The 12,714-nt window shown below is 35.7% G+C and overlaps 1 protein-coding gene across 1 annotated transcript in view; it reads right to left on the reverse strand.

The window, feature by feature from the left end:
- The window catches only part of KIAA0825, a gene marked incomplete at its 3' end in the record, with an annotated part of 235,382 nt that overhangs the window by 212,110 nt on the left and 10,558 nt on the right, over positions 1-12,714 (reverse strand). The window contains exon 3 of the mRNA XM_080636888.1: positions 8,398-9,067. Coding sequence (XP_080493014.1) covers positions 8,398-9,067 — 670 coding nt within the window. The remainder of the gene's footprint in view (positions 1-8,397; positions 9,068-12,714) is intronic.

A 12,714-nucleotide genomic window follows, 5' to 3' on the forward strand; every position in this document is an offset into this window, starting at 1 on the left:
TAGAAACACATTTGTGGTCCTGGGGTATTATGTTCATATGGCTTTTAAAAAAGTGCCTCTTTTTTAATAAAACTTCAACTCTGTATGTTCAAGCAGATGGTTTTATTTTTTCCTCAGTACTACTCACATTTCCATTTAATATAATTGTGCAACAGAAATCAAACACAATACTTGCAAGGACAAGAAATAAACAATATGTGACAGGCTATGAAACACATTATTTCCTATATTAAATACAAAGATATTTATTTTGTTTCCCCTGAGTAATATGATCTTGTTTTGGCTGTCAAAATTTTATAGGCTTCCCAAGGAACAAAGACAACTGCAGAAATCTGCATCATATAGGTACGTCCACTAGTTTTCATTTTTAACTTCCTGTTATAAAATGCCACCAACACTATTTGCTCCATTATTTTAAATACATGACAATTAAACCTATTGAATATCTCAGTATTGATTGGCTCATAATACAAAAGTAGAAATAGCTGGTATTTATGAAGTAAAAAAATCTAATCATGACATCTGCATTCTTACTTGATCCATCTGTGGTGCCTATGTAATTTTTGTTGATGTCATGTTTTCCGTGAAGGTTAGATATGCATAAGAAAGAAGGGCTATGGTTTTACTTCCCCACCTTTAATGGATGGAAACTGTAGGATTTTTCACTCCGTTTGTGTAAGATATGGCAAGGACTGTGCCGTACATCACCATGTGCAATGCAGCTCCAATAGTCAGTAGCTGCAAAGCCAATGTACCATTCTTTCCAGTAACTGCTACATACCTTGTTTCATACAGGCCTCTGAAGACCTGTTCCTATAAAAGCTGTCACCAGGTTCTCTGCAGAGTGACAGAGAGCATGGAAATCGAAGAGAGGAGGAGATGCCAAGCAGGTGAAAATATAATGGAAGCACATCACCTACCGCTGTCATGCAGAAACAGAAACAAAACCAGCAAGTCCATCAGAAGGGATGAGCAGATTATTGTGGGCATGCTGGAGTAAGAAAGAAAAGAAGTATGTGCAAGGAAGCCAGGAGGTGAAGTTCCAGTTTCTGTTACCATTCTTTAATTTTTGTCTTTATAATGTCTATCAGTCACCACAATAGATATGTAGGTCTTCAAATATTTTAAAGCTTAAATTAATGTAAACCCCCCTTTAAATAAGCCTCCATAATTAACCTTTAAACTTTGCATTTCCAAAATGCTTAGCCCTTAGCAACAGATTATAGATATAACTGAAAACTTGCTTTAATTAATGCAATGATCAGGAGAATATAATGAACTCGAACTGCTGAGGCAGGGTGTGATACTGCATATTACAATCTGTAATCTATATGGGCTACTTTACAATAGCCTGGTGTACCCGGACTTCAAAAAATGCAACAGGACTTTCCAGGACAGAACAACAGAAAGCCAGGTGACTGAGACACCTCCGCCTTCCAAACACTTCTAAAAAGCCAGATTTCAACAATGTACTAAAGATAAGAAAACATCATGGAAAAGCAACATAAATATTGTGAATTATCTGCTATAGATTGTAATCTGTACTGCAATTTCAAAAAAGGTGCAAACACATAAATATTAATTACATGAAACTAAGCCTGGAATACTTCAATTTCCAGATATAAATGGGGGAATAAATTATACTAAAGCTATTGGGTCCTAATTATTCCCAGACATGAATAATTGGGTTTTTTTTTTCATCGTGCAGTCACAAAACCGCACATATCAATGCTATTTTCGGCATATTTTTGACAGATAAGAAGAAGATCATGGAAGACTGGTTGCAAGCAATAATGCTGGCTGGAGAATCACAAACCAACTGAATTTAAGTTAAATGGAAGGATAAAAGCAAGTCTGAAACAAAGGTTCTTTATTTCCAAGGGAAGAAATTATAAACCAGGGGAAATAACGCCATGTGCACCTGAATGTAGACAAATTAAATTTAAGTCAAATATCCAAAACCCCAAAATTCACATTTGAAGTTAGCTGAACAATAAATTTCTGGGAATATGCAAGGATAAGTGACCTTAAAAGAAATTTTCCTTACCAAGAACTTTAATTTCATGTCCCAAAGCTATCTTCATTTCAACAAGTTACTCCAAAGCCTGTTTCTTTTCTTGGTCTCAGCTCCACCCCACAAACGTAGCTCCTCTAAACAATACTGAGTCCTTGTATTCAAGTTTAGATATATGTCATATTCACATCAGGTGTTTCATCAACACAATATATACCTTAGGAACTCATGAATATTTAAAGATAGTAATTTTTAAATATCACAATTTAAATCACAGTTTGCATTCAAATGTGTCTTTACTATAAAATGGAAGTTGGTCGTATTCTGGAAAAAGAAAAGAGAAACCTTCTGGACACATAAGAGGGTTACATATTGGGGTAAAAGTGTAAAATATGAATATTAAAATATATCAGTGAAGGTAATTTAATTACTTTGTAGATAAAAATGTACTTAGTCATATCTGTATCACTTTAGTTTTCCTCTATTTTTCAGTAATATTTTCTTAAAAATAATCAACTATTGATTTTGAAGAAGACATTATGTATTGCCTCAGATTTTTTTAAGAAAATAAAAATAAATATACTAAAAACGCTGGGATTTTGGTTTCTGGATTTTTTGGTTGGTTGGTTGTTTTTTTGTTTTTTGTTTTTTGTTTTTTTTTTGCAAATGCCATTTGATATGAGAGCCTATTTAAGGATCTCTGGTAAGTTTGTGACTAAATATAAATACGAAGCCAATTAATTAGTGTATGTCACAAAAAAATAAAACTCAAAGCTCTAATCTCTTTCAGTTTTAACCATACGAAATTTAAAAATAGGCTAATTACTCTCCACATGCATTTACACTCTCTCTGTACACATATTAAAAAAATAGAAATAAATAATATCAAAGAAAACCTTCCACTACTATATAAAATACGTATAATTTCATGGGTTTTAAGTTTCTTATAAATTCTTATAAGTTTCTGGCTTATAAAAGCAGCTTCATGTAAAAAAAAAAAGAAGGATTAGGATAGGTTAGTAATGCCCAATTAAACTAGCTTAACATTTTTGTACAAAAAGAATCATGAAAAAGGTTCAAAAGGTAAAAGTATAATCCACATTTAATAGACTTTCTGCAAATAATTTCTGAAAAACATCACATTGGAAATTGAAGCAAAAAATCATAAGAGATAAGCTGTAAACCAGCTGTTTGCATGTTTTTCCCATGTTAAGTATGTTAACAGATACATAATGTTGTATTTTTGTAAATACTGTAACATTACATATTTTTTTGAAAGACACATATGATCAGTATGACATAAAGGCTTAAACATCATCTTACAAAATTACATCAAAAATATATTGAGGCAAGTAAGAATAATTTCTTGGATATTAGTTTAGCAAATTGAAAACACCAATGATGTGCTCAGAGTACACACAGCACAGAGAAATTATGACCCATACTAGGTAAAAGCCTATTACAATAACTTAGCCAAAACACTAATAGTTTGTAAAACCTGCACTGTTCAAATAGTCACTGACTTAACCGGGAAAAGGATAGTTATACCATAAAACCACCTGCTTCCTAAAGTTAACAATTAAAGATGCCAAGCTGCAAAGAATTTTCCTCTTTTCCCATACCATTTTCCTAGCTTCCCTCTAAAACAACGCTCATCCTTAATCTTGATAAATGGATACAATCTCATTACAGTACTTGACAAAGAACTGTTCTAATACAGTATGAAAACAAAAATGTTAATTCCTTCACAAATAGATTGCTATAAATGAAATATTTTAAAGATTCATAATGCTGTTAAACCTTGTTATAGTCTGCCTGTATTTTCCTGACAGAAGTAGGTCATCTAAAGTTTTCTGAGGTTATAACATTGTTCATTATTTTATGTTACTTTTTCCTCTCCTATGTAGTATGATCAATTACAGCAGGACTTATGAAAACATCAACCAAACCAACCAACACAAAAAAACCCCAACAAATACAACTCAACAAACAAAATACCACATTTCCCTGAGGGTGGACTAAGTAAACACAAATCATATTTTCACCTCTGGGATAACAGTTCCAATTGAATTCCCTAGATTAGATTATTTTGCTGTTCTGAGATGTACTGCTTTGGTGGTTCCCACAGGCAGAGGCAACAAGAAAAACAAGAAACAGATTTGTATAACTGTCTCTCAACTAAGAAAAAAAATCTCTTTTCTTCCTTTTGTCCCCTTTCATCCATACTCGAGCATGCTTTTTTTTTCTTTTTGATACTCAACAAATTTGGCATGACAGTCAACTTATTAAAGGCAACTTATTAAAACTGTCTTTTAACTACACTGATGTATAAGTACAGACTTCCACTCTTAATTGTGGGAGGGCAGCAAAGGTATCAGAATTAAGTAAGAATTCCAAGCAGCAACAGCCACTTGGAATAAAACTCCAAAACCAGTTATTCTGTTATTTTTTCCAGAATAGTTATTTCAGTGTGAACTGCCTTGTGAACACTTTAATTCCAAAGGAAAAGTGCCCTCTTCTGATTTAGTGTAGGAAAAATGTAGTATATTCAAAAATTTGTAAAAGAAATCTTTTTCTAGAAAAAGTTCTTCATAGGAAAAGAGCATTTTCAATAATATACATAAACTTTTCAATAATAATTGTTTTGTTAATGATACAAGTATAAACGTTGCTTGAATTTATAAATAACAACAAATAATAGGTTATGTCATGTCCACCAAATAAAAAAAAAAAAAAAAAATTCTTGTGTTACTTCACAACTCTGACCCCCTATTTTGCTTTAGCCTGCTGACATCACTCACTGTTCTTCTGTTGTTTGGCTGCTTGCAGCCCATAACCAGAGATCATCCAGAACAGTCTGATGCTGCAGAAAACTAGTAAAAGAGATTGCAAGGAAATCAGTGCTTGCCTCCCATACCAACCTCCTAAAGAAAAACAGTATGAAGCACTACACAGTGCAGAGGTGAAAACACGAGTGTGACAGCCACTGTGAAGAAAGTAATTTTGAGGATTAGATGATATTAACCAGCACCACTTCTAAACACATTTTATGAGAGCTAAGAGGATAGCTGCTGCACCTGCAAATCTGACCTTTAATATATCACAGTATCACAGTGTCACAGTATGTTAGAGATTGGAAGGGACCTCAAAAGATCATCTAGTCCAATCCCCCTGCCGGAGCAGGAACACCTAAATAAGGTTACATAGGAATGTGTCCAGGCGGGTTTTGAATGTCTCCAGAGAAGGAGACTCCACAACCTCCCTGGGCAGCCTGTTCCAATGTTCTGTCACCCTCACTGAGAAGAAGTTTCTTCTCAAGTTTAAGTGGAACCTCTTGTGTTCCAGTTTGTACCCATTACCCCTTGTCCTATCATTGTTTGCCACTGAGAAGAGCCTGGCTCCATCCTCGTGACACTCCCCCTTTATATATTTATATACACTAATAAGGTCCCCCCGCAGTCTCCTCTTCTCCAAACTATAGAGACCCAGCTCCCTCAGCCTTTCCTCATAAGGGAGATGCTCCACTCCCTTAATCATCTTAGTTGCTGGACTCTCTCCAGCAGGTCCCTGTCCTTCTTGAAATGAGGGGCCCAGAACTGGACACAATATTCCAGATGCGGTCTCACCAGGGCAGAGTAGAGGGGAAGGAGGACCTCTCTCGACCTACTGACCACCCCCCTTCTAATACACCGCAGGATGCCATTGGCCTTCTTGGCCATAAGGGCACAGTGTTGGCTCATGGTCATCCTGCCATCCACTAGGACCCCCACGTCCCTCTCCCCTACACTACTCTCTAACAGGTCGTTCCCCAACCTATATTGGAACCTGGGGTTGTTCCTGCCCAGATGCAGGACTCTACAGTTTCCCTTGTTATATTTCATCAAGTTTCTCCCTGCCCAACTCTCCAGCCTGTCCAGGTCCCGCTGGATGGCAGCACAGCCTTCTGGCGTGTCAGCCACTCCTCCCAGCTTAGTGTCATCAGCAAACTTGCTGACAGTACACTCAATTCCCTCATCTAAATCATTGATGAATATATGAAATAATACTGGTCCCAATACCGACCCTTGAGGCACTCCACTAGATACAGGCCTCCAACTAGACTCCTCCCCATAGACTACAACTCTCTGGCTTCTGTCCTTCAGCCAGTTCGCAGTCCATCTCACTACCTGATCATCCAGGCCACACTTCCTCAGTTTAGCTATGAGGATGCTGTGGGAGACTGTGTCAAATGCTTTGCTGAAGTCAAGGTAGACCACATCCACCGCTCTGCCATCATCCATCCACCGTGTTATTTCCTCATAAAAGGCTATGAGGTTGGTCAAGCATGACTTCCCCTTCGTAAAGCCATGTTGACTGCCCCTCATAACCCTCTTATCCTTGACATGCCTTAAGATGGCATCAAGGATAAGGTGTTCCATCACTTTCCCAGGGATGGAGGTGAGGCTGACCGGTCTATAGTTAGCCGGGTCCTCCTTCTTGCCCTTTTTGAAGACTGGAGTGACATTTGCTTTCCTCCAGTCCTCAGGCACCTCTCCCGTTTCCCAAGACTTGGTAAAGATGATGGAGAGTGGTCTAGCAATGACTTCTGCCAGTTCCCTCAGCACCTGCGGGTGCATCCCATCTGGACCCATGGATTTATGGATGTCCAGATTGCTCAACTGGTCTCTAACCCATTCCTCGTCGACTAAGGCAAACTGCTCCAGTGACCTGACTTCATCTGAGGTCTCAGAAGTACAGGGCTCAAATATCAAATCAAAGTAAATCTTTCACAGTTGAAGCAGGTATCAAGATTTACTTTTAATTTTTTATCTTCCTCTTTTTCTCTGAATATATAACAGAACTGTGGAAACCTGTCCTGATTTGCTGGCACAAAAGCATGTAAAGACATATCTTGTGGCAAAGAAAATTTAAGTAGAAGAATTAATACTATCCTAATAGACTGAAGGACTGTTATCTTCCTTCTTGTAATACAGAAGTAGTTAATGTGTGCTTTTATAGAGAGCCACCCTGACTGTAAGTTTAATCTCCATGTATTAGATGCAAAATGGAGATAATAGAACTTCCCTATCTTTGTGAGCTGTTTTGAGATTGAAAGAAAAACAAACTTAAAAACTTCCAGTTCCGTATCAGTCATTTTTTGTCAATGGACCCTTTCACTGTGTCTCATCTCACTATGTAACTCAAAGATACACTTCCCGTCATTTATTTTGTAACTCAAGTTTACTCTGACACTACTTCTCCTTGCTTCCCACCAACACTCCATCCCACTAATATATCAGCTTTATGTTAAAGTTCTCATCATTTCACATGATTCGTCTGCATGCCTTCTCACTTACCTTCTCTTACATATGTTCCACATACTTCTCCATATTTCAGCTCTTGTTGAAAATTTATTTCTGCATTTCTTCCAGTGTAATTTCTAGTTGACCGACACTAACATGTATACTGACTTTAAAACTCACAAGAGTATAACTTTATTCTGTGTAGAGCTAGCAAATCGTCACCTCACTCATCCTTTGTGTATGTCGTACTACCCAAAGATCTATCTTCAGTTTCTCTATTTTTCATATGATTCTAAACTTTCAATATTTTTTGTCTGCAAACTACTTCACCTTTATAGAAGGCTATGTTTTGAACAAACAGCTCTTGCATACTGAACTACGTGATGAAAATTTCCATTCTGCATGACTTTTTTCTAAAGTTCTGATTCCTCTTTTTAGAAATAAACATGTCAGACTCACCAACTGTGAAAAGTATAGAAAATACCACATCTATAACAGACTCCTTTCCTGCCTTAAATTCCTTAGAACAGGAAGAAAGGGCTAGGTAGCATTAACACTAATTTACCATATTTTCACAAGATTAGAAAACATAAATATATTATTTATTTTAGAATCTGTATAGTAATCTTTTGGGTCAGCTCTGATGTACGAATCTATGTCTATTTTATGGTTGCATTATTGTACAGACTTTCCTATAATATCCTTTAAGCTTCTGACAATTTGAAAACATGGGTGTAGACAGCAGAGGAGTTTATATTTTCTTAAATCCGGATTAAATAGTTCTTATTCTATTATACATTTCAGCAGTTGGAGTAAGTTAGACTGAAAAAAATTACTATGATGTAACAATGTTATCCAGTGAATTATAACTGTGTTTCTATATACATAAGCACAAGATACTCTCCCTAACTTTAAACATTTTTCATCACAATTTTGAAACAGTCTATAATTCAACTGCAATAATATGGTTAAAACATAAAGCTGCAACTAACAATCTCAGGCCTCTCCCTTCGCTGGAAATAATAATGTACATTAAAAAAAAAAAAGTAGTATAATTAAAATAATATCTAACTACAATGGACATAAAAAAAGGCTACTAACCCACAGCATGAACTGTTCCTCTATGCTTCTTTGAAATCTTGTTTGCCTTAACTGTATGTAGAGCATTTTCTTTGAACTGCAGCTCACAAAGTCTTTCAAGAAGAACTGTCATTTCTTCAGTGATGGTAACCAGATAAGTTTCATTAACAAATTTCAATGATGAAGAAGGATCAATAGTTCCACATAGCAGATACAAATCTTCTTTTACCATTGCACACAATGTGGGTATGGAACTTTGGTAACCATGAACCACCTTATCAAAGTTTGTTTCACCACAGCTAGACAAAATACAGTTTTGTAGAAGATCTCTAACGACATTTTCTTGCATATTTTGATACTTCGCTAAGACTTCTGATTCAGGGTAAAGAAACAGAAGTTGCTGTATGTACTGAGTTTTAAACTCCATTTGCTGTTGTAAAGCATTAGTAGCTGTTTCTTCTTGACTTTGCAGCCTGTTTACTAAAAATCTTCGAAGATGCAATCTCACATCATCCCAGAGAGATTTCACATCCATAGTCGAATCATCCTCGATGGCATGAAGGGAAGAAGTTAACTCAAAAGATGCCCCACTTGGAGTACATGGAAATGAGACACCACACTGACTAGAGAGATCCAGAAGGAAGTGAAGTATCATTTCTTCTTGATTTTGCTCATTCTTCAGCAAGCTTTGCTATCAAAAGTAAATCAGAGTATTTTAGTTATGTTAATTCCGGTTCATAAATAAAATAGTTTCATGCTGTGGTACCAAAGGTTGCTAATGCTACTTATCTTACCAGCAAATAAGATACTCAAATTATTATATAAGCAACAGAAATAAGAAAGCTTGTTTTTCCATGGATTTATGTGCCAATCCATCTCCTTTTCTACCTGCTCCAGTAACTCACATTCATCTTCCCATCCTTCTTATATCCTCAGCCTCTTCTCTTTACCAATTCTAAACTGCAATTCAAAGGAAAGCTTTGGAAAGCTCATTAGGTAAGGCTTCGCAGCCTGTTGTGGTCTGCACACACATCTTCGAAGGAAAATGATATGAAAATGACTCAAGACTTATAGAGATAATGACAGGTTTTGCTCATCAAACCAAGACAGGAATTTATAAAACGAAATATTGCTGCTTTATATGTTCTGGCTCAACAACCATCAAAAAGGCAATTCTAAGGATAAAACAAACTTCCCAGGATCCCCTTAAAGAACTAAAATTGAAAACTTGTAAAGAATTGAACAGGCTTAGATCACACAGGGCAGAATAAGAAGCTGTGTATCCTGTCAAATCAAGATTCAGATGAATACGTTAACAATTTATCAAAATCCTCTTTCTCTTTCAGACAAAACCCCCTGCCTTTTTATAAACCCATTTCCAGAATCTTCAACATTTTTCTTATTTGAGGTTGAATGTGGCCACAGTTCTAGGCCAAATTTGTCAGGATCTTCTGTCAATCCTGAAGCTACACTAGAGGTGAAGTACAAATTTCCCCATCACAGTCACAAAAAACCTGAGTGAAACTGATGGTATTCTTGATTTTCTGGGTTTCAGAAACCGAACAGGCAAGTCTTAGGTGAATCAGAACACAGAAACCTACCACTTCCCTCCAACACAGAAGATTCTGGCAAACCAGTCAGAGTTAGTTCTTTCCACTAACAGCCTTCATCTGGGTCTCCCAGTTATCCTCCATCCTGCAAATAAACACCTGGCAAACCTCCACTTTCAGAACTGCTCATTTATTTACCCTACAGTACTTGAGAAAATTAATTTTTTTAATTTTGAAAGAGAAATACATCACATTTTACTATGGTACTACAGAAATATTTCCAAACAAAAAAAATTGTACGATTTTTCTACTGTATCAAGCTTTTATCAACAGATAATTTGCAAAAATATAAAAAAGACAGTATTTAGAACAAAAGCTTCAATAGGCTGCTTTTTTTTTTTCCTCCCTCATGCTTTTGAGTCACAAAAATTTTCAGTATCACACCTCAAATTCTTTTTTTCAGATGATTCAAAACTGTTGCACTCTCATGGAAGAAAACAAGAGTTTAACCTTCCAATTGCCCTCTACTTTGGCATACTCCATGGTGAAAATAAAAAAAAAAAAGACTTGCACCACAATAGCTAATTCTGAACAAAAGACGAAGAGTATACTGCCTCCCATAAAAGAAAGTCTTAAAAATAACAGACTAGCTATTTTTCTTCCATTTTACATCTTTATTTCAGAATGTTTCCTATGAATTTTTTTACTTACAAGCTGGAAACACATGGGGAAGAAAGTATAACAAAACAAATTATCAGTCAAATATCCTACAAAAACATGTGCAGATGACAGAAATATGTATAACTAGTTAAAATCCTAAATCATACATATCAACATGCATATACATAAGGCTGATTTGATTTTCTGATATTATCTAATGCAGTATTCTATAAAGTTTTGTGGTACCAAAGAGACTGTGTTTCAGTGTGCAAACTGAAACCCTAATCACTAACCCCTGTGATGAACAGTCAAAGTCTCCACAGGTAGGCTTCTGGAGCTTAAATGCTAGGTTTTTTTTTTTTAATGAATCATGCTCAAATACTATATTCCAAAATAAAACGAGAAGCTGTCATAACAATGAATGTAACTGATGCATAAGGAATAATGATAAATCCAAAATGTATTTCAAGCAAATCCCTACTGATGTTTTTTAAGGTTAAGCAGAAATATTTTTATTCATGAAAGCTAGTAAGAACCTAAGCACTGTTTCAAGCCCTTTGCATCTTAAATTAAGGCTTACAGATGTCATATTAGACTTAGTGTTACTCAGAAAAAAAGCCCCTGAAGTGAACTTTGAGGTTCTGAAAACAGTGTCATCAAGTCTTTTTGAACATTCCCTATATTGGCATAGGCTTTCCTATTTAAAAATTAACCTGTAAAAATACTTCAGAAGATGATGCCAAAACTATTAAAGAGAAAAAGATCCAAATTAGTATCCAAAGGTTTTAGAGAAGCATCAAAAGTTTTCTTATGAGAAATTCAGTGACAATAATATAGAGGAAAACATTTGCAGTCTACAAACTGGACTACTACCTACTACAGACTACTACCTATCATATCAATAAATAAATACAATAAAATTAAGATTTCATTTAAAAAGATTTTGTCATTAGTTTAGCAGGAACAGAATTTAATGAAGATCTGTTCACAAACATATTCAGCTTTTAAATATTTAGAAGTGTAAAACAGTATACAGGATAACAAAATTCCCATAATTAAGATTTTTGGGTTTCATAAAGAACCTCTCAGTATTTGCATGACAGTTCACAAATGCACGATAATACCACACTAATAATAAATCTAAATACGGCACTTCAGCTAAAGCAGATACGGAACTCTCCACTTTTTTTTTAATTGTTCAAATAGCTTAAAAGATAAAAACAAAATCCATAGCACATTAAACACACATAGTAAAGGATAACAGTGATTAGGAACATTTTCCTGAAGTAGAAAGCAAGTTATTATTACTGAATATGAATTATATGATACTTAATTAAAAGCTTGCAAGTGAGAAATTCAGTCAACTGAGTAATTAATTAGTTCAATGGATGAAGATACATATTTAAGAAAGGTCAGACAGTAATAAATTCATTAATGCTGGATATTACTGAAATCAGTTTACTGCAGAATTGTTTATGGAGCTAAAGATTATCTACTACAAGTATAACTTCTTACAGATGGGACTGTCTATGCTAATACATGTACACTTTTCATCTGTAGTCTCATCTACACAAGAGGCTGGATTATCTTGAGCCTAGAAACAGTGATGTCCAAGTTCCTGAGCTCCTGATGTTTTCTTGATAAACTGTGCAGAATTGAGACTTTAAGGCTTCTCACCCTTTGCTGTCCACTTAGCAGCCTGCCACAGAGCCATTCTCACAGACTAACTGTACTCCAAAGCCCACATCCAGACTGTCATGCAGCCAGGAAGCTCCTGGGAAGCCAAAGAGCTGGAAAGCACATTTTCTGTAAGAGATACCCCAAGTATTGCAGAGATGGGGCCATTTTGATGTTTCCCAAACATTTGTTTCCCAAACAAATGCCGCCACCTGGTGTTCAGGTATATGGTTTGAACAGACATTTAAGAACACAAAGCAAGGAATGAACAGAAGTCATATTGACACACCCTGTTTGGAGGGGATTTAAGTAAGGAGCTAACTGGACAAAGAGGAGTAATAAAAGACTTAATAAGTCAGCATTTGCTGGGATTCTCTTATTTTTTCTAGATGAAATACGACATCAAGGAATCTCAGACATCCTTGAGTGTGATGATTATTACCAGCATTCA

Source organism: Psittacula echo, assembly GCF_963264785.1.
Source record: "Psittacula echo genome assembly, chromosome: Z".
Lineage (NCBI taxonomy): Eukaryota > Metazoa > Chordata > Aves > Psittaciformes > Psittacidae > Psittacula > Psittacula echo.